At 34.0% G+C, this 22,923-nt stretch overlaps 1 protein-coding gene across 2 annotated transcripts in view; it reads right to left on the bottom strand.

The window, feature by feature from the left end:
- LOC136029385 (paired box protein Pax-1-like) overlaps positions 1-19,866 on the bottom strand; it is a 43,474-nt gene extending 23,608 nt beyond the window's left edge. The window contains exons 1-2 of one of the 2 annotated variants that reach the window (XM_065707712.1): positions 19,729-19,866; positions 589-842 (exon numbers count right to left, since the gene is read on the bottom strand). In XM_065707712.1, coding sequence (XP_065563784.1) covers positions 589-842; positions 19,729-19,738 — 264 coding nt within the window. In that variant the 5' untranslated portion in view covers positions 19,739-19,866. Of the gene's footprint in view, positions 1-588; positions 843-19,605; positions 19,702-19,728 lie in introns of those variants that run through there. The other variant, XM_065707711.1, reaches the window with a different exon arrangement.
- Positions 19,867-22,923: the final 3,057 nt, after the last annotated feature.

Consider the following 22,923-nt stretch of genomic DNA (forward strand, 5'->3'; position numbering starts at 1 on the left):
CCTACTCTCTATGCTACTATGTAAGTAGGTTAATGCTATAATTTATTATAGGTACACTTTAGTGTCAAATAAGGTGCTCCCGTAGGAGTATTGTATAGTACACTACTAACCATACTTTTTTTTACGATGTCCTAGCATGTGTGCTAGAACATTCTTAGGCACTACACTTTCCTGAACTTCAATGAGAAAATTCAGTTTCATTTAGTAAAAAAAACACACTTTCTAATTATGCAAGTTTGACTAAATATGGAAATTTCTATCTACGGTACGAAACTCCCAGAAGTCAAGTGACTTTTCTAAGCTTTCCAAGAAAGTAGGTGACGGCTTTTGATGTTCTGTCGCTTATTCGGGTTTCTTGGTCCACAAGCTACAGCAAGACCGCCCAATAAATTTTATGTGGTTTGGCCACACAAACTAAAGAAGTTTCTAATTTATGAGATCGATCAATTCACTAAGGTAGGCTACCACACCGCTTTAAGTCAAGATATTGCTGAAGACGCTTGATTGATGTCATTGTTACGCTTTCTGTTCAACTCTTATTTTACCGATACGGTAGTCACACTTAAGAGATAGTAAAGCAAAACTAACCTTAGGAGTGGTGACACGAGGCTTTGAGCCACCAATAGCACCAGGTAAAATTGACCCCGTTTCGTGGTACCTCGCAAGTATTTTTGAAACACAGCCATGGGACACCCGTAACTGCCGAGATATATCACAAGGTCGTATTCCTAATTGAGCGAGCTCAATTATTTTTAGTCTCACTGCATTTGGCAGGGGTCGCCCATTTACAAAAACACCTCCAAGTTGATTGACTTCACCATATTGCTGTAGTGGTTTTGTTTCTGGAATTAAAAACTGAAAAATTGAAGCTTTTGTTGGCGTCTAAAAACAAAGAAATTTAAAAAGTGGATATGACAATCCAAAAAGTTCTAAATTGTATTTTGCTTTGTAGTAGAGTAAAAAAAAAGGGGGGGAACTTGTATGATAACAAGTGTATGATAATATGGTAATCCACTTTTTTGAATTAAAAAATAGTTTGTTTGCGACTATAATAACAGGTAATCAAAGATTTTATTTCCAAATGTTTTTAGAGGAGAAAAAAAAACTGCCTATGTAAAAAGCCAAAACTTCTATTTACCCTAAAAAACAAACTAGCCGATAAAATGAAGGTTGACTAGCTATTAAGTTTAAGTTTAAGTCGTTCTCAAATATAGTGGCAATTTTTAATTTTCCGTTTGAAAATAAACCACATAACATTCGGTAACGAGGGTTGAATTGTACTTGATGTGGATTAGGTAATTCTGCAAATCGTGAAGACAGGAATCCTTCTTTTTAATTCTACTGCAGCAAAATTGTTTTCATGGTCTAGTTTGATGATGCTCTTTTTTCTTAAATTGGTACCCTTTTATGTCTTTTCTATATTTGGCAATTCGAATTTAAAGTTCATAAAACAGCCTCTTTGAAAATATATATATATATATATATATATATATATATATATATATATATATATATATATATATATATATATATATATATATATATATATATATATATATATATATATATATATATATATATATATATATATATATATATATATATGCAGTCAAACATGCTACAACAGCAATAATTAATATGTTCCTTTTATTTAATATTTAGGAGTCTTTTGACTATGGAAAGGTAGTCAAAAGGTACCCTTGAGTATGGTCAAGGATATTAATTATTTCATTTGCAAAAAAATCTTTACATTTTTAAAACGATGTTAATTTTGTTTTAAACAAATTTTTCAATGGTTTTCAATATAAACCAATGCCTGTTTCTATTAATGTTTTTAATGCATTTTTGTATGAAAGTGATTGAATCAAACATCTTTAAAAGCGCTGTTTCTATATTAAGAAAAAGGCTAATAATTTTAAAACCTGTATTTTGTTCCAAAATTTCTTTTAAAGTATTATAGTTGAACAGGAAGTAAATTCATTCAAAATCAGGAAGTGAAAATTAGCAAACATGAAAAAAGTATTTGTTTTTCTCATAGAAGTTTTTTTGGAGCAAGCACTCTCCCACGCGTGAAGATGCCCATCATTCACCAGCTCCAAATTTTAAAAAGTTAGCTAAGGAAGTGAAAACCGGATAAAAAAGCAATGGGGATGTTGTTTTCTGGAAGAAAGTAGAGAAAGTCTAAGTTATTCTTAGAAAAATTTTACGATTCAAGTCCCTGATATTCTATGTCAATCTTTCATGTTCTTTATTGTTTGTTTCTATGTAACAAAAAAGCTTATAAACCTCTGCTGTCGGCAAGTCATAAGTATTATAATAAAAGAATATTTATAGCATCGAATAATTTGCCAGCAAAAACCGCTGAGCAAAACAAAACTACATTTTCCACTCCAACATAGCGGAACAAAGCATTTTTTATGATGATCATTTTTCAAGCTCTTTATGTTAGGATTAGTTGAAATTTGGTTTTTGTAAAAAGCATTGCAAGAAGCAGTAAACAATTTTGATTATTTCTATAATAAATTATGTTTTAGACTAACCATTTTGTTTTTATTTTTGAAAGGAAGTGCCATAAAAAATGAAATAAAATATTCAAAAAACATTGATATATTTGCAGAGGGCCTTCAAAATCATGCCCCCCCCTAAAAAAATAAATATCAGGATTATTATCCTGATATTAACTGATATAAACATATGTTTCATAAAATGTTTAGTTTTTCAAATTCTCTGCTGTAAAGTCTGTTTATGGAATTGTCGAACAGCTAGAGTGGGTTACTGTGGGTGAACGTGTGGGGCAATAAACCACCTCAGTTTTTTGGGATGTGACAGATGGACAGTAATTGATTATATTCAGATTAGTTTTATTTCTATATTTATTTTTTTGTTTCTTAGAGTTTTGCGTTTGAGTAAATTTTTTTTTATCTGAAAACGTCTCAGCGGAGGTTTTTGACCAAAAGTTTTATTCGTCATATTTAACTTACTAGCCGAAAATTTGCATAAGTTTGTTGCTTTTTGGGTCATATACTGATTTTTTACCAAAGCCTGAGTCTACCCCAGAGCTTGAAAGCTCAACAATAAAGTAATTTGAAGAAGATAGACTAGAGACCTTGGTAAATATACCCATCCCATAAGTAGGAGTTCGCATTTGGGTGCAAAGGGTGTAATTCGCAAGCTGGCGAACCAAGCCAGCTTAGCTTCCTGATTTATGTTTACGACGAGCATAAGGCTGCCAGACCGTTATTCAAGGGATGACAAGAATTGACTGGACTCAAAAAGCGGATCCAGGCCGCTAGTGGAAAATATTTTTGGATTACATTTCTTAGCGCTAATTTCAATTATTACGCACGTTTTATGAAACCTCCAATTTTGACATTATTCTTTACTTTGCAATCAGTTGATTCCAAAAATGATAGTATTTTGAAAACCTTGCAAAATCATAAGTGAAACCCAATTATTAACGCTAGCTTATTGAGAAGGTTGAATATGACAATGGAAGCGTGTTTAATTTTCAAATAGCTTTGCATTTCAGTAATAATCCGCCATAATTTTTGCTAGCTGATCTTGTAAGCCAGCTTCAATTTCCACCAGGTAGTTATAGCGGGTGTAATTCGTTGTTACGACACGGATTGTTGCCAAAAACCCCTCTAACAATAATTGGCCATTTTCTAGTACAGCATAATCATGCGGATTAATAATGACTTCACATTGGCTAAGTAAGTCTTTCATACTGCTTTACTTCTTCTTCTTCTTGTTTGAATTAGAATGGAGATCTTTCGCATAGTCTCATGACCGGAACCAAATTCCGATTGGATTATTTTAGCTGACAATCATAGACCACTTGAGTATCTTACATTGAATAGCATGCACTCGCAATGGCAAAGTGAAACAGCAGCTACTATATCTAAAACTGACCCCTTTCCTCATCATAATCACTGGTTGTACAAATTCTATTATTAATCAATATTTCCAGATTTTCTTTCATTTGTAAATCTTTGACAGAATCTTCTTTAAACTAAAAACTATGTTTGACACACTACTTAACCTAAAACCCTATTTCCCAATCTATAAATTCTGGAATCACTGATTCTAGGAAGGAAGGGGCATATCCAAGGTGTCCCTCTAAGGGACACAATCTGGCTTAGGGTCGATAGCAAACAAGTTACAATGTTTAATCATATTAAAATTTATTAAGGCAATAATCCCTCTAAAATTACCAATTATTTTTCTTCACAAATGTATAAGTATAGCAAACGTTCCTGTTTGTGGAACAATCATGTTATAATTACCTTGAAACAAAATACCCGTAATGGTCTTAGCCGCAAATCTATAAAGTTGTCATTTCCCTTGTTGTCCACCACCTGTTCTGCACCCCCTTGAAAAATTTCGGGAGTTAATTAAGAGGTTCTACGAACGATTCAAATGACAAAGATTTTCCGAAACACTAGCAGGTCAACAAAGATTGCGCCTGTCAAATCGTTCATTGTTTTAAACCAAGGGGGTTATACCCTCCATTGTTAAATGACTCTTCTAAGACACAAATGAATCTGATTACTTTTTAGGTTCCCTTTTAGAACTGAGACAAGTCTTAGCTAATGATTAAGAACGCAATTTATAAGTTGAAAAAAAAATCTTTTTTGTTCAATCTACAAAGTAATATTCATTGAAGAACCTGAAAACGACCCTCCTTCCCCCCAAGAATATGAACTAGAAGAAATTTGAAACTTTCTATGATTGGTTAAATATTCTGAATTGTTTAATAAAATACGCCCCCCTCTCCAGCTTTCCCATAAGAATTATAATGCGAATCATAATTCGAGGATAAACATTAGAGGATTTAACCTGGATTATTAATCTTTTGCGGGTCCTTGAAGTACTAAGGATAGGAAACCGGAAATCTAATTGTTTAAATTGGTTAAGTTGAAACTTAAACAACCATATTTCGTAAAAAAAAGAGTAGGAAATATCGGGTAATAGTTAATGAAAAAGACCTCTATGGGCATTTGTGCACTTGTTTGTAGTAACGGTTGCTATATTGCAAAAAAGTAGCGCGGGTGAAAAATAAACATAATATAAGCTAAAAATTGTAGAACTAAAAAGCTTAAGAAGGTGTGGCTTTTTTTTTAAACTGTTGTTGCCTTTCGGAATGAACAGACTATTGGTGTTTAAGTTTTCACAGGCAAAAAGCTTTGGCAAATTTAACCAATTTCTTTCAACAGCAAATTCTAAAACAGCAAAAAGAAAAATATTAGGAAATTGCACTTTTCAGGTATGAATGGACCTAAGCTGGGTCCAGAGGACAAAAAAGTGTTTTTATCTTCACCTTCTCGATAACCCTTAGCGTTTGATTAAATAAAAAAAACTAATTTTTTTAGCTGAAAGTAAGGAGCGACATTAAAACTTAAAACGAACAGAAATTACTCCGTATATGAAATGAGTTGTCCCCTCCGCAATCCCTCGCTCTTTACGCTAAAGCTTTAAATTGTTTTAAAAAGTAGAATTGTGGCAGAGTCAAACTTTAGCGTAAAGAGCGAGGGATTGCGGAGGGGACAACTCATTTCATATACGGAGTAATTTCTGTTCGTTTTAAGTTTTAATGTCGCTCCTTACTTTCAGCTAAAAAAATTGTTTTTTTTTATTTAATTTCTGAACGTTTTTGAATTAATGCATGTTTGGTTTTGGCTCTCCGCACATAAACTATTAAAATGAAATTTGTATATTAATTCTTTTTTTGGCTAAATGCCTTTCTCTTAGTTTTGATCAGACGATTTTGAGAAATAAGGGGTGGAGAAGGAGGCCTAGTTGCCCTCCAATTTTTCGGTTACTTAAAAAGGCAACTAGAACTTTTAATTTTAACGAACGTTTTTATTAGTAAAAAATATACGTAACTTAAGAATTAACTTACGTAACAAACTTTCATAACCTTATATTTTTATTATGTATACGAGGGGGTTTGTACCCTCGTTAATACCTTGCTCTTTACACTAAATCGTATGTTTTGTCCCAATTCTTTAAGAATGACCCATGAATCAGAAAGGCCTATAATAAATAGTCTTAATTACTAAAAATACTTTAGCATAAAGAGCAAGGTATTTATCTCCTCCTAAATACCTTGCTCTTTATGCTAAAGTATTTTTAGAACCCCTCATATGCGTAATAATCTCTGTTCGTTTTAAGTTTCAATGCTACTTCTTCCTTTCATTTGAAAAAACGTTTTCATGTTTATTTTTCATTGTTTTCTTATAGTAATGCTAGAGAATCCTGCGCCCTTGTCATTGAATTTTTCTTTCCCTATGACAGATTCCTCCAAGGAAAGATCCTCCAACATAGCCCCCTCTCCTCAGCCCCACCCCCAAACAAAATAAAATCCCCCTGAAAACGTCTGTACACTTCCCAATAACCATTACTATATGCAAACAATGGTCAAAGTTTGTAACTTGCAGCCCCTCCCCCAGGGATTGTAGGGGAGTAAGTCATCCCCAAAGACATAGTTATTATGGTTTTCGACTATGCTGAACAAAATGGCTATCTCAAAATTTTGATCCGTTGACTTTGGGAAAAAAATGAGCGTGGGAGGGGGCCTAGATGCCCTCCAATTTTTTTGGTCACTTAAAAAGGGCACTAGAACTTTTCACTTCCGTTAGAATGAGCCCTCTTGCGACATTATAGGACCACTTGGTCGATACGATGACCCCTGGGGAAAAGAAAAAAAAAAAAAAAAAAAAAAAAAAAAAACAAACAAACAAATAAACACGCACCCGTGATTTGTCTTCTGGCAAAACTTCTACAGTATGGTTCTCTGATACCCTGAATCTGATGGTGTCATTTTCGTTAAGATCCTACGACTTTTAGGGGGTGTTTCCCCCTATTTTCCTAAATAAGGCAAATTTTCTCAGGCTCGTAACTTTTGATGGGTAATACTAATCTTGATGAAACTTATATATTTAAAATCAGCATTAAAATGCGATTCTTTTGATGTAGCTATTGATATCAAAATTCAATTTTTTAGAGTTTCGGTTACTATTGAGCCGGGTCGCTCCTTACTACAGTTCGTTACCACGAACTGTTTGATAGGATAATAACTTAATAATTTGGCATTGAAGTTTGTATACCTAGATAGTCCCCTCCCTCTACAAACTATGCACATTCAGTAGCTTACTCAACAATGCTCTATTAAGTTTGAATTTCAAAACAATTGGCCAAAAAAGTGTTTGCAAAAATAGTCTAATAAAAACCTCCACAAAATTACAATTCTTTCTTAAGAAAAGTATTCGAATTTTAAAAATCACAATTTTCTTTGGGATTAAATAGTTTTGTTTAAACCAAATTTGTATCACAAGTAATCATTTCACTTCCACCTATAATGAGCAAGCCTATATCACGTTTGCTGCAGCAGCTGCAACCTAGTAAAGAGCTTAGACAGCTCATAGTAACCGGAAATTTAAAAACACGTTTAAAAATCAAAACAGAAAAAAAATGTCTAGTGCGGAACCATTTGAAGCTGACTCGGGAATACTGGCTTTTACTTCGGCTAATCTTAATAATAAATGTTTATTTCGAAGACAAATTTATGAAAATTTCAGTAGAAAGCTTGAAACCCCTCAACAATGGTCTGAAAACGAAATGAAAACTGCACCACTGGAAGCATCACAGTCGAGCCCCCCCCCCCCCCATTTAAGAGATTTACAGTCCCCCGTCTTGACCGACAAGAGAATTTACTTTTTCGAATTGGAAGTAGTGACGATTCTTCCTTTTTTCTGATTATTCTCCTGGGTTTTATATTATACATTGGTGATCTTAAATTTCTAGTGATCTCTAGTTTACCACTGAACCAACAAAACATATTAACTTTGCACAAGAACGACGAACAAAAATCCATTTTGTCAATTGGCTGTAGAATCGGGTTGCAAAAAGTCACCCGTGATCCCTAAACATACAATAAATTGCAGTGAGCCCTATCTTACGAATCTAATATGCCGACAGAGCATTTTAAGCACAAAAGCAGTTATCGTGGGCTCCACAAATTGTATACAAATATTGGGAAATTAGTTTTACAAGTTTGTACACATGACGGGCGACAGCCACTTGATATTCAATTTGGTCGTTTAACAAGGCACAACAGGTCAACATTACCCATATGCAAATTTTCCACGTTTTCAAATCGTTCTAGTGTAGCAAGTCAACAATTGAATTTACATTTTCGACTTAAGATTTCTTATTTTTTTGTGCAATTTTGTTTTACATCAGTAATGAAACATACCGCCTCCCATCCTAATATTGCTTTGCAAATTTTTCAGGGGACCAAACATTTTAGGAAATTGAATATATACGAGATTCAGAATAGGTTCTTGCAGTCACGTGTAGTACCGTAATTGCAACAAAGATTTAGTGAACTGCAATTTTTTGAAAAATACGGTTTCAGCTTCAACTTAAAAAAAGATCAATGTTTTCCAAGCAGAATCAGTTTCAGTCTCAGTCTCACTATGTCATTGGTTGGAATTATTATACGACTAGTTTTATTAAAAATAAATAATTAAGAAAAAACTGTCTAAAATGTTTCTGCTGGAAACTCTATTTTGACAGACTTGCTCTTGGTGGCATTTTACCCCTGTTTTCATCATGTTCAAAGACACCGCTCAGTCATTTCCCGATGATGGATTGATTTCTAGTAGGTTCCCGTGTGTCGGTAATTATGTAAATACTCTGGACAAGTCGTTAGATCCTCAGGCTAATTTCACGCCGTTTAGCGCATCAACTGTCAAAAGGCAGAAAATTATCATTTCTATTCCTAAAAATATCTCTTGGCAGAAATAAATGAAGCAGGAAATTAAATTTCTTATTACAGCATATTTGGAGTGTTGACTACTGGGTTAAAGGCGTGTCTTTAAGTTTTAACGAAACATTGTAGTAGCAAAAATTTTTGTTACGGGAGGGGTTGTAACTTGTCCCTGAGGAATCAGCTACAGAAAATGACTTTCTTACATCTACTTTATAACAAAATTTCCTATTCTATAATATTTTCTTTTGAGTGGGAGAGGGGCTGAAACCCTTCAAAACCCGACTATACCTCACCCACGTAAGGAAAATACTACTTCCATCAAACTGATTACACTCTAATAAATGATTTTTAATGTTGAAAATGCCTGCTGAAACTGTCAAAACCAGTGGCAAAAAGTTCTTCTTTTTAAAGTAAATAATAACTTCGTAAATTTAAATAATTTTGATTATGTGACTCAGCTTACACAACCATGGAGAAAGTCTAGTTAAACTTGCTTCCAATCTCATTAAATAGAAAAGGTTTTTTTTTAACTGCAAGTAATGAGCAACATTAAAACTTAAAACGAACAAAAATTGTCCCGTACATATTGTCCCGAAATTGTCACTGAAATCGTCCCGTACATTGATTTTGGCTCACCGCACATGAATAATTAAAACGAAATTTGCACATTAATTTCTTTGCTAAATAGCTATCTCATAGTTTTGATCGGAGGATTTTGATAGAAAAAGAGTGGGAAAGAAGGCCTAGTTGTCCTCCAATTTTTGGTTACTTAAAATTGCAACTAAAATTTTATATTTTTTACGAAAGTTTTTGTTAGTAATAAATATACGTAACTTACGAATTAACTTACATAATGAACTTGTGTATTTGTGTAATTTTATTACGTATATGAGGGGGTTTGCCCCCTCGTCAATTCCTTGTTCTTTACACAAGAGCTTGAATTCCGTCCCAATTCTTTAGGAATGACCCCTGAATCACAAGGGCCGTAGAATATATAGTTGAAATTACTAAAAATACTTTAGCGTAAAGAGCAAGTTATTGTGGAGGAGACGAACCCCCTTATATACGTAATATTTTCTGTTCGTTTTAAGTTTTAATGCTACTCGTTACTTCCGGTTGAAAAAAAACAATTATTTATTTTCTCATTGTTTTTAAATAATGCTAGAAAATCCTGCACCCCTTTCATGGAAATTCTCTTCTCTCATGATAAATTCCTCCGTGGAAATATCCTCGCATGTAACCCTCTCCCTACCTATCCCCACCCCAACGCTAAAAGTCCCCCCTAAAACTTCTGTACACTTCATAATAACCATTACTGTATGTAAACAACGGTCAAAGTTTGTAACTTGCAGCCCCTTTCCCTGGGACTCTGGGGGAGGAACTCGTCTCCAAAGACATAGTTATAAGGTTTTCGACTAAGCTGAATAGAATGGCTATCTCAAAATTTTGATCCGGTGACTTTGGGGAAAAAATGTGATTTTTTCCCCAAACTTTTTGACCAAATTTTTGGTCACTTGAGAAGGGCAATAGAACTTTCAATTTCCGTTAGAATGAGCCCTCTTGCGACATTCTAGGACCACTCAGTCGATACGATCACCCCTGGGAAAAAAACAACAAACTAACAAATAAAAACGCATCCGTGATCTGTCTTCTGGCAAAAAATACAGAATTCCATATTTTTTTAAGATAGGAGCTTGAAACTTCTACAGTAGGGTTCTCTGATACGCAGAATCTAAGGGTGCGATTTTCGTTAATATTCTATGTGTTTAAGGGTTGTTTTCTCCTATTTTCTAAAATAAGGCAATTTTGTCAGGCTCGTAACTTTTGATGAGTATGACTAAACTTGATGAAATTTATATATTTAAAATCAGCATAAAAATGCGATTCTTTTGATGTAACTATTAGTAACAAAATTCCTTTTTTAGAATTTCGGTTACTATTGAGCCGGGTCGTTCCTTACTACAGTTCGTTACCACGAACTGTTTGATTACCGATATTTTGGCTCTTAAACAAAGGTTTCGTTCAAGTGCAGTTACACAATTTGGGAATTAAGTGCCCCTAGCTCTCTTGTCAATTCTGGATAGGTAGAAGTGTTTTCAATGTTTGCAAGATTTTGGAATTGAAAAGTACAATTCTGGTGAAAATTCAGGATAGAAAAAAAACGATTTTTCTGGAATGAAATATAATATTTAACTGCATTTTGGGGTGGTTCAAATATAACTCATAATATCCATAGGACTAAAATACGCAAAATTAATGAATTTTCTATTTTATTCCTATAGGGAATCTTATGTTAATTATCAAATTCTATTAAGTTATTCAAAGATCTTTCTTTTTTCTGTGAGAAATTTTGCTCCTTGTTTTCTCTCGACGAACCAGAAACAAACACATTGAATTTGGACCTAATAAGCCTCTTTAAACATTTTTAGCATAAATGTAGTAAGTAATTAAATAACAAAAAAACAAGTTTATTTTTAAATGAAAGTAAGGAGCAACATTAAAAATAAAAACGAACAGAAATTACTCCGTATATGAAGGGGCTTTTCTTCCTCAACGCCTCGCTCTTTACGCTAAAGTTTGACTCTTTCTCTTAACTCTATTTTTAGAACACTAAGAAACTTTAGCGTAAAGAGCGGGGCGTTGAGGAGGAAAAGCCCCTTTCATATATGGAGTAATTTCTGTTCGTTTTAAGTTTTAATGTTGCTTCTTACTTTCATTTAAAAAAAACTTATTTTTTTTATTTAATTTCTGGACGTTTTTGAATTAATTCATGTTTTGATCTGGGCTCTCCGCACATAAATAATTAAAACAAAATTTGCATATTAATTAATTGCAATTAACCGGAAGATTTTGAGAAAAAGGAGCGAGGGAGGAGGCCTAGTTGCCCTCTAATTTTTGGATTACTTAAAAAGGCAACTAGAACCTTTAATTTTTCACAAACGTTTTCATTGGTAAAAAATATACGTAACTTACGAATTAACTTACGTAACGAACTTCTATATTCGTATGTTTTTATTGCGTTTATGAGGGGGTTCAACCGTCGTCAATACCTCGCTCTTTACACTAAAGCTAAAATTTTGTCCCAATTCCTTAAGAATGACCTCTGAATCACAAAGGCCGTAGAATAAATAGTTGAAATTACTAAAAATACTTTAGCGTAAAGAGTGAGGTATAACGAGGAGGTAAACCCCTCGTATGCGTAATAATTTTTGTTCGTTTCAAGTTTTAATGCTAATCCTTACTTTCAGTTGAAATTCTCTTTCCCCATGAGAAGTTTCTCCATGGAAATATCCTCCCACGTAACCTCCCCCCTTAACTCTCCCCCCTAAATAAAAAAAAATTCCCCTGAAAACGTCTGTACACTTCCCAGTAATCATTACTATATGTAAACACAGGTCAAAGTTTGTAACTTGCAGCCCCTCCCACGGGGACTGCAGGGGAGTAAGTCGTCCCTAAAGACATAGTTATTAGATTTTTCGATTATGGTGAATAAAATGGATATCTCAGAATTTTGATCCGGTTACTTTTGGGAAAGAATGAGCGTGGGAGGGGGCCTAGGTGCCCTCCAATATTTTTGGTCACTTAAAAAGGGCACTAGAACTTTTAATTTTCGTTATAATGAGCCCTTTCGCGACATTCTAGGACCAGTCAGTCGATACGATCACCCCTGGGAAAAAAAACAACAAAAAAAAAACAAAAAAAAAAAAAACAAACAAAAAAACAAATAAACACACATCCGTGATCTGTCTTCTGGCATAAAATGCGAAATTCCACATTTTTGTAGATAGGAGCTTGAAACTTCTACAATAAGGTTCTCTGATACATCGAATCTGATGGTGCGATTTTCGTTAAGATTGTATGACTTTTAAGGGGTGTTTCTCCCCATTTTCTAAAATGAGGCAAATATTCTCAGGCTCGTAACTTTTGATAGGTATAACTGATCTTGATGAAACTTATATATTTAAAATCAGCATTAAAATGTGATCCTATTGATGTAACTATTGGTATCAAAATTCCATTTTCGTTACCAGAAACTGTTTGAAACTTCCAAAAATGTTTTCAAAACTTTGACAAAATCAAGAAAAATATATGGATGAACAAATTATCTACGCAGGATTTCGCTACAAGGAAGGGTTCAATTTTTTGGGGGAGGGGCACGGCTGAGAAAAAACACCAAATTAGATTAAAATAAAAAAATAAAAAATACCATTAATCAATTATTTATATCTCCTAAAATCTGGTCATTCCAGACAGGGTAGAATGGAGGGAGGCTCAGAGGTACCTTCCCTCGTCGTATGTCAAAAGTATAAATGGAAAAAAAAGTCTGAATTCAGTTCAGCTGTGTATATTTTGAAAAGTGTGCGTAAGATATTTTTATGAGAACATTACTTATTAAACTATTATTCTCTTTAATTTATTCTTATTGGTAGCGTCGTCATTTTTATGACAATATGCCACAGCATTGACTCCCATTCGTAACAAGTGAAAAGCTACTTCATAGAAAAACAACTATACTTTATTGATGGAGTATGTATGTTGCAACGCTGGTTTTCAGCCTTTTTTTCTAATATATTTTTGTGGCTGTTGATGTCATTTCTTTAATGTATCAGATAACAAATGATCTCACACGGAGATCTCAACTACAATATCCCTTTCATCATATTTTGACAACTCCAAAGAATGATTTCCCTATTAGTGACATGGCGTAAACATCAAGTCTCAAATGACATTATGCTACATTTTGACAAGGGGATGAATCAATATACGCATCCTTACAATGACTTTTATGAATTAGATGCATAATTCTCCTAAATTTTAATTAGTCCCGTTCAAATATTCTAAGCTCAATCAGCACCAAAATGCAGATAGAGTCCTGTTAACTTTTATTTCTATCACCGCCACTAATAATTTAGAAATCTAAAGTTATACTGGTGTAACGGAAGGATTTGGGGGATGGATCACCCTTATTCCCAAGTGAAAATGTCCCTTTTTGTTTTTAATGTGTGGTGACACTCTCAAACGATATGACATGTTTTTATTATAACGTGAAACAAGTTTCAATAAAAGGAATATTTTAGTTTTGGAGGCCATCTTTGCAAGAAATCCAATTTTTTAAGAATGACTTCTGAAACACAAGGGTCGTTTATGTAGAACAATAAGAAGCTTTTTTAAAAGTAGCAAAAACAGCTTTAGCGTGAAAAGTGAGGTATTGAGGGGGAATCCCCCTCATACATAATAATTTCTGTTCATTTTAAGTTTTAATGTTGATCCTTACTTTCAGTCGAAAAAGCTTGTTTTATTTTGAAATTTAATCCTTAACTATAATCGAGAAAAACTGTCAAAATTGTGTCAGGAAACAAGTTCCACTATCAGTAGTTTTTCACTAAGTAAAGAGGCTCAAAGTGGCTTCAGTAATAGTATCCTTTGCCTGAAGTCCTATGGCTCTTAGAGATGTCACTGGTGAAGACATGTTATATAATTAGAATTAACTGATAGCTGCCTTAAAATAACAAGGGACAGAAAAAGTTATACGGAGGGCAATCCGAGCAGGCAGAAGTGTGACACCTGGGACATAACGAAATATTTGAAAAAGTTCTGTAGAGCGAAATAGGAGACATGACATTCAACCCTCGCAACCGAAGACTTGCTACCTTTGAAGCAAGGACCGAAACGCAAAGAAAATGTAAACCACATGACACACAGTTCTGTTGAGTGTTGTAGGGTTAGGAAAAAGTTATCCTAATCATTCTCTTGCGGCAAGATATGCAAGATTCCTTAGATGGGTCTGTAAAAAGAGAAGAAGCCTAGGCAATTTTGCCATCTAAGCCAAATTGAAACAAAGTGACAACGGATGACTTTGTTTCGTATTCAAAGATTTATAAAAATATGGCAACAATGGTCAAGAGGAGACTTTATTATTCGAAGCTAGGCTTCCTCGGCATATGTATATTGAAAAAATAAATGGCCAAATGCTTCTTAGAGATTAATCTTGAAATAGGGTGCTGAAAAGGGTTAGCCATTTTCCCCAATATAAGTATTTTTTTTTTGTCCAAAAAATCAATTTTTCTGCGCAATTAGCTTTTCATTATTTTTCACTTCCAATGGATTTTTAATGGATTTGCAACATTCGTTAAAAACATTTTAATTCAAAGAAAATCCTAAGTCACTACTGTTTTTTCAGCATCAACATGTTGAGGTCTCCAAAAATGCTTGCTGTTGATCTGTCTGTTAGTTTAAAACATTTCTATTTGTCTTTTAATTTTTTTTCAAAGACGGGACCATATATGCTACTAATTCTGAAAATCATTGTTTTGGAAAACACATTCACTCCCGTGCAAAACTGCAAAAGGGGTAAAACAAGAACCTTCTGCGAAGTACATGTAAGAATGGCATTCTACATTTGTTTGATTTCCAAAAGAAGTTGTTCAGTAGATCTGATTTAGAAATATTTAGTTCGTACCCTTTATTCTATCAAATAATAGATTCAATACCAGAAAGAAATTGCTTGGCGCTTGACCTTTTCTATTGTCGCTTTTCCGTCGGTTATCTTCTAAGCAATGAACTAACGGAACGCGTTGCATAAGCTCAAATTCAACGATACTGTAAAACAAGACTGTCTTACTGTCTGTGCTATAAAAGCACCAGACGAGCATTTATAAAATAGTTATTTGATATTCAAGTCGTCCTGTTAAACAAAAAGCACCGGAATTAATTATTAGTGTAGGAGTATAAGAAGCGTACAATGTTTTAGGGGGTTTAGTTAATACTGGGAGAGGTCACTTCTCCACAGCTAGTGAATATCCAATGAGATTTTGCTCCCGAACCAGTGGTGAAAACTGCGACTGAAACCGTTTAATTTGGAAATCTGGCAGCAGCTTCGGCTGCAAAAATTTTTGCAGCTGCTCTTGTGGTGGGAATTTTGGAGCCCATTCAAGCACTTTTCGTAATGATTACTTCTGGTCTCCAGTACAAGATAGCCAGTGATGACGAATTAAAACCGGACCGATTACTGTTCATCGATCCCTGACAGATATCTACGCAATTCAGCACATTTTAGGCTACGTGTGCAAGATCTGGCCAATCTGGCCAATCTGGCAAATAACTGGCCAATTTCAACAACATGACTATGCCCACGCATCACAAAAAGTAAGTTTTGCTTGCCTGCCAGCTTAGAATTTTTTTTCCTCACCGGAATTGTCATCGATACACCTGTATCTACAAAACATTATCCCTTGGCTTTCTCAAGATATAGGCCAAATGAATACTTATCCAGACGTTGAACAAGAATTGAAGTCTTATATAGGTAAAGACGCATCCTAGTTTTTAATTTTTTTTTTTAATTATTAATTTTTTAAAATTTAATTTGAAGTTTTAATTTTTAACCACTAATATGTGCAAAGGAGGGATGAATAAAGCTTGGGCTTTTCTCCTGCAGTAGTGAACAATAAAGATATGAAACTTATTCATTTATAAACTTATTTTGAAATTTCTAAGCTTTAAACTCGGTTGGATCTGTGCAGTGTCTATCGTAAAGAGACACAAATCTATCGAAATTGAGGAGTCAAAAAGAAAGGGATCACAAATGGAGGCTCGGAGAATTTAAGCCCATACCATGCAAGATCTCTGTACATTTTAGAATGCCATCCATTAAATAACTCTATTTTAGTGTTTTTCCAAATTTGTCTTTCAAACAGTTCTTGGTAACGAACTGTAGTAAGGAACGACCCGGCTCAATAGTAACCGAAACTCTAAATATGGAATTTTGATACCAATAGTTACATCAAAAGAATCGTGTTTTGATGCTGATTTTAAATAGATAAGTTTCATCAAGATCAGTTATACTTATCAAAAGTTACGATTCTGAGAAAATTTGCCTCATTTCATAAAATAGGGGGAAACATCCCTTAAAAGTCATACAATCTTAACGAAAACCACACCATCAGATTCAGCGTATCAGAGGACCCTGTTGTAGAAGTTTAAAGCTCCTATCTAAAAAATGTGGAATTTTGCTAATTTGCCAGAAGACAGATCACAGATGCGTGTTTATTTGTTGTTGTTTTTTGTTTGTTTTTTTTGTTGTTTTTTTTCCAGGGGTGATCGTATCGACTGAGTAGTCCTAGAATGTCGCGAGAAGGCTCATTTTAACGGAAATTAAAAGTTCTAATTCCCTTTCCAAGTGACCAAAAAAATTGGAGGGCCCCTAAGCCCCCTCCCACGCTCATTTTTTCTCAAAAGTCACCGGATCAAAATTCTGAGATAGCCATTTTATTCACCATAGTCGATAAACCTAATAACTATGTCTTTAGGGACGACCTATTCCCCCGCAGTCCCTATGGGAGGGGCTGCAAGTTACAAACTGTGGCCTGTGTTTACATATAGTAATGGTTACTGGCAAGTGTACAGACTTTTTCAGGGGGATTTTTGTTTGTTTAGGGGGGAGATTTGAGGGTGGGTTACGTGGGAGGATATTTCCATGGAGAAACTTGTCATGGGGGAAGAGAATTTCAATGAAGGGGGCGCAGGATTTTCTAGCATTATTTGAAAAAAACAAAGTAAAAATAAATATGAGCAGTTTTTTCTACTGAAAGTAAGGAGCAGCATTAATACTTAAAATGAACAAAAATTATTACGCATATGAGGGGTTTACCTCCTCGTTATACCTCACTGTTTACGCTAAAGTATTTTTAGTAATTTCAACTATTTATTCCACGGCATTTGTGATTCAGAGCTCATTCTTAAGGAATTGGGGCAACATCTAAGCTTTAGGGTAAAGAACAAGGTATCAACGAGGGTTGAACCCCCTCATACACGCAATAAAAACATAGGAATATAGAAGTTCGTTACGTAAATTAATTTCGTAAGTTACGTATATTTTTTTTACCAATGAAAACGTTTGTAAAAAATTAAAAGTTCTAGTTGCTTTTTTAAGTAATCAAAAAATTGGAGGGCAACTAGGCCTCCTCCCTCGCTCCTTTTTTCTCAAAATCTGAAATCTTTTGAGAATTTTTTTCTCAAAAAAATCCGATTAATTGCAGTTAAATAATATGCAAGTTTCGTTATAATTATTTATGTGCGGAGAGCCAAGATCAAAACATGCATTAATTCAAAAACGTCCAGAAATTAAATAAAAAAAAAAGTTTTCTTAAATGAAAGTAAGGAGCAACATTAAAACTTAAAGCGAACAGAAATTACTCCGTATATGAAAGGGGTTTTTCCTCCTCAATACCCCGCTCTTTACGCTAAAGTTTCTTACTGTTTTAAAAATATAGTTAAGAGAAAGAGTCAAACTTTAGCGTAAAGAGCGGGGTATTGAGGAGGAAAAGCCCCTTTCATATACAGAGTAATTTCTGTTCGTTTTAAGTTTTAATGTTGCTCCTTACTTTCATTTAAAAAAACTTGTTTTTTTTATTTATTCCTATGAAATAACTTACTGCAAACCAGTCTGCACCTAAAGTATATGCAATGGCCAAAGATTGTTATTGTGAGCAGGGCCATTCTTCTCATGCAGTTTTGTTACTCTTTGATAAATGATAATGGAAGGCCCGTGGCTCTTGGTGCCCCACTCCCCCTAAAAACAGTATATTTTGACTGGTACTACTTTTAAGTTTGTTTTGACAACGTGAAACTATTTACCCAAATATAAACAAATTTTTGTAAATTCCCCTAAAATATTCGCCGAAACCTTAATTGTGCTTTCACACTCCGTCGTAGAAACTTCAAACTTAAGATTTTATGCTACGTTGCGTAATCTTATGAATAAATTTTGTCTGTAATGTAGGCAATGCTGAGTAGACTTGATCTCACCATAGAATACGCGTAACGTAAGCTTGTTTTATGTTATGGAAAAGTCAACATAGTAGCAACCAAATGGATTTTCTAGATGAACTGCTAGCACATTTTAAACATAAATTAATAGAGTTTTTTTCTAGAAAGCTTTCATACTTGATCAGAGCTTGAATCTTCATCCCTATTTTTAATTTCCGAATAGTCTGCCAAGTGGGGCTGTGGTGATTTTAGACAAAGATTGTGATGTTATTGTCGATTTTTAGGCTGTTTTTTTTGTGAAAGGACTTGTTTAAGCGTGAAAGGTCACACCTAATATAGCATTACCGAATCGCTTGGCATACAAAATTAAATAAATAGCGTTAAAGCCGCTTAGCAAATATGGTGTTAATTGTGATAACTGATTGTTATAACTTTTATCATTTTGCAAACTAATATTCATGGAACTATGTTGTACAATTAAAATATTATGCTTATTGCCTGCTATGCACTGTCTGTCAGCTCTAGACTTTGTCGTTCGAATAAAAAAGAAAATAAAATAGAAAGACAGATAAACAAAAAAAGCACAAAAACCGTGCTGACTTCACTTTAAATAGGGTATATTTAAATAAAATATAATAGGGAGACTACTCTATTTCAAATGCATATCTGGGAGTTTTTTTTATGGAAAGGGGTATTTCTTAGCCCTGAAACCCCCCTCTGGATACGGCCTTGTTCAATGGCATAATTTTTCAATCCAATATAGCTTTTGAGGACCATAAGAATTGTGAAACATGAGGTATTTTTAATTGTTTACGCTTATTATAATAAATAGCTCCCCTGTGCCTTTTAACGCTGTTTCAAGTCTAAATAGCGAAAGAATATTGAACTATTATCTAAACATTAGGATCTATTAAGGGAATTATAAGTTTGAAAAATTCTAAGGGTTGTTCGAATGTTATATTGGGGTGTTATATAAATGTCTCGAATGTTATATAACGTTATACTATGTTCATTGAGGGACTCAGAATAAAAATATATTTAAGAACAGGGACATTCGGAAAAACCTATAACTAATTCTTGAAAAATCATTGATATTTTCAAAAGCGTCTAAAATCCTTTAGATATCAGTTATGCACACACGGGAAGTTGCAAGTGTTAACTGCCTGTAACGAATAAACTAAGCTTACCCATATTCATTTTCCTGCTTCAGTTAACTTTACGCACTCTTAGTTCACAAATTACCCGTGTACCTAGTTCAATCGAGCATTCAACCTTAGCGGTTACACATGAACACAACTGACCCGGAGTTGGTTAGGGTCATACCATGGCTGGAAAAGGACCGCCTAGCCGTTTCTAATAAACTCCTCCTCTTTTAGAAAAAGTGTGTTAAATGAGCCTAGATCTTAGAACCAGGGCATATCCTAAGCTCCAATTGGTTGCAAGCCGTTTGGAACATGAATAAGTGAGCTGGCGAAGGAAAAGAGATATAAAAATTTGTGCCTTTGTGGGTGATATAATATATTGGTTTCAGATGTTCCGTAGATGAAGGATAAGGTATCCCAAAGGGTTAGCGAAAAACATTTGGAATGCATAAAATGTTCTTTTTTCCCCTAGCAGAACGTTTTTTCTGTTTCATTATCAATGCCGACGTCTTCAATCTTCTCCTTTTTCTCATTGGATTTACCCCTTTGTTCTATACTTTTTTTCTCAAGAAAAACTTCTGTCTGTTCGTCAGAAATGACATTCTAATTTTTTTTCTGGGAAAGCAACTACAGAGCAGAATATTCCTAAAACGATATTACATAATGAACAACATCTCAAAGCTTATTTCCTTTTTGATAAGTTTTTGATTTGATATTTGACCTCTAGGGTTTGAGATCTATAAAAATATAAAACCTATAAAAGTAAAGTTTCATATGTTTTATGACCTGACTTTGACTTCGATTCAGATCGTTCAAAGGCCAAACTCTGACAGCTAAATTCTTTGAGGCAAAAGCCTGAAAGTTGTGTCGAGTTACCTTGGAATTACTACACTAATTGAAAACTATTAAGATATGAAAAACAATCATAAATGCTAATTTATTTCGGTTTTAAAGGTGTATTACTCCATTCTACCCCGTCCCCCTCCTTCCTGATGGATAGATATGCAGCGAGATTTATTTTTAAGATTCATTTACTTAAGTGAACTGTATCACTGTTGTTTCTGTAATGGAATTTGTCAATTATGTCACTTGATGTTTATTTAACCTGAACGTGAAAAAAGGGGAGTCATAGGAGTGGATGTGTCAAGTCTAAATTATCGTGAGAGGTTTTGACCAATGGTCTGACCTTCAAACAATTCATGAAAGGCTCTCCAGATCAATCAAGACGCAAAGGGAATATATTACCTACCCTTCCTTCATTTGAAGGTTGTAATTAATTTTCAGTTATATTTTGTAATAATTCATAGCCTAATTCCTTCGTTTCCAGACTTTGTTTTCAGGATGTACAGTTGATTTTCAGGCGTAATGGCTATAGAATATGTACAAAGAAGGAGCGACATTGTACAATCCTAGTTTCCTTTTAAGTGGAAAAACACCTGTTTAAACTGCCCTTTCCTGCTATTTTGTACAGCATATGCTCTAATCAATTGACGAACTTTTTTAGTTTCCCCTCCAAGATTATTCTCCCGAATGATGGTCGGTTTTAATCAGGGCAGTTAACTTTTTAGTCTCTGAATTGTTAACTGAGTATCTAAAAATGTGTCCGTCTTGAAATCTCAAAAACTAGAGTTTTCTTTACCAGTTTTATTATTAACCAAAAGACATTTTGTAAACCTCTTTCAAAGTGACCACTTAATATCAAATATAATGAAAAAAAAATATATAAGAAATATTCATACATAATTACTTAGTTTGAAAGCATGAAACTCATATAAGCATGTAAATCCCCTACTATGAAGAAAATACTTTGTTTACAACATCTATGGCAAAACCTGGATGCTAAAAAAAAGAAAAAGAAAAAAAAGAAAATTTGCTACTTTGATGAAAAGCCGGAGGTTAGCTCTGGTATTTTTATGGGGCGGGGGTCAAGAGGTGGTCCACATCTGGATAGTCAGCGGGCTAGGTTTATCCTTCAGGAGAAAGCAGTGGTGGTTCTGGCCTCTTCAATTCGCTTATACTTTCAACAAGTATTAAGTATTAACATATAAGCATTAGATTAAGTACGCAACTTACTGTCAACTATAACTTCTACGTTATTTTAATAAAGATAATATTTCAAAACTATAAAATGATTATAAATTTTAGATTATTTATTTTAGATTTGCGGCCCTCCAATTTCTGCACCCGGGCGAGGGCCCTATTAACCCTCCTCCTCTAAACAACTTATGGGAAAAGGGGTGTTGGAAAACTTGTGAAAAACACAAGCCTATATGTGTTTTAAAGATGTCTGAAAATTTTGCTGTTCCAAATTTTCTCCCATTAGTCAAAAAAAAAAAAAAAAAAAAAAAAAAAAAAAAAAAAAAAAATCAAGCCTCTTTGTTGAAAGGGACCATCAGTAATATTAGCCAAAGCTGAGGCTGGACATTCATTAGATCAGGTTTTTAATTAATTCGGTCAAAGTTGGCCTGCTTTGACTGTTAAGATTGTCTTCACTTTCTGTTTTTGTTTTACTATAAGAAGGCGTAGACGAGAATCAAATCTCTTTTCAATACCTTTGCCTTCTTGTTCCACTTTCTGTTGCTTTTTCAAAGTTGGTTCTGAGTCAAGGAAAGAAAGTTTGACTCTTTGTTACAACTCTACTTTTTAAAACAACAAAAAACTTAACGTAAAGAGCCAAGTGTTGAGGAGGGGACAACCCCTTTCATATACGGAACAATTTCTGTTCGTTTTATGTTTCAATGTCGCTCCTTACTTGCAGTTAAATTTTTTTATTTTTTTTTATTTAATTTCTGAACGTTTTTGAATGCATGTTTTGATTTTGGATCGCCGCATATATATAATTAAAACGAAATTTGCACATTAATTTTTTTACTAAATAACTTTCTCATAGTTTTGATCAGACGATTTTGATAAAACAAAGGGCTGGGGGAGGAGGTCTAGTTGCCCTCCAATGTTTGGTTACTCAAAAATGCAACTAGATTTTTTTATTTTTTTACGAACGTTTTGTTAGTAATAACTATACCTAACTTACGTAATGAACTTCTATATTTGTGTATTTTCATTGCGTATGTGAGGGGGTTTGCCGCCTCGTCAATACCTCGTTCTTTACACTAGAGCTTGAATTTTGTCCCAATTCTTTAAGAATAACCCCTATATCACAAAGGCCGTAGAATAAATAGTTGAAATTACTAAAAATACTTTAGCGTAAAGAGGAACATATTGTGGAGGAGACGAACTCCC

Source organism: Artemia franciscana, chromosome 7 (genome assembly GCF_032884065.1).
Source record: "Artemia franciscana chromosome 7, ASM3288406v1, whole genome shotgun sequence".
Lineage (NCBI taxonomy): Eukaryota > Metazoa > Arthropoda > Branchiopoda > Anostraca > Artemiidae > Artemia > Artemia franciscana.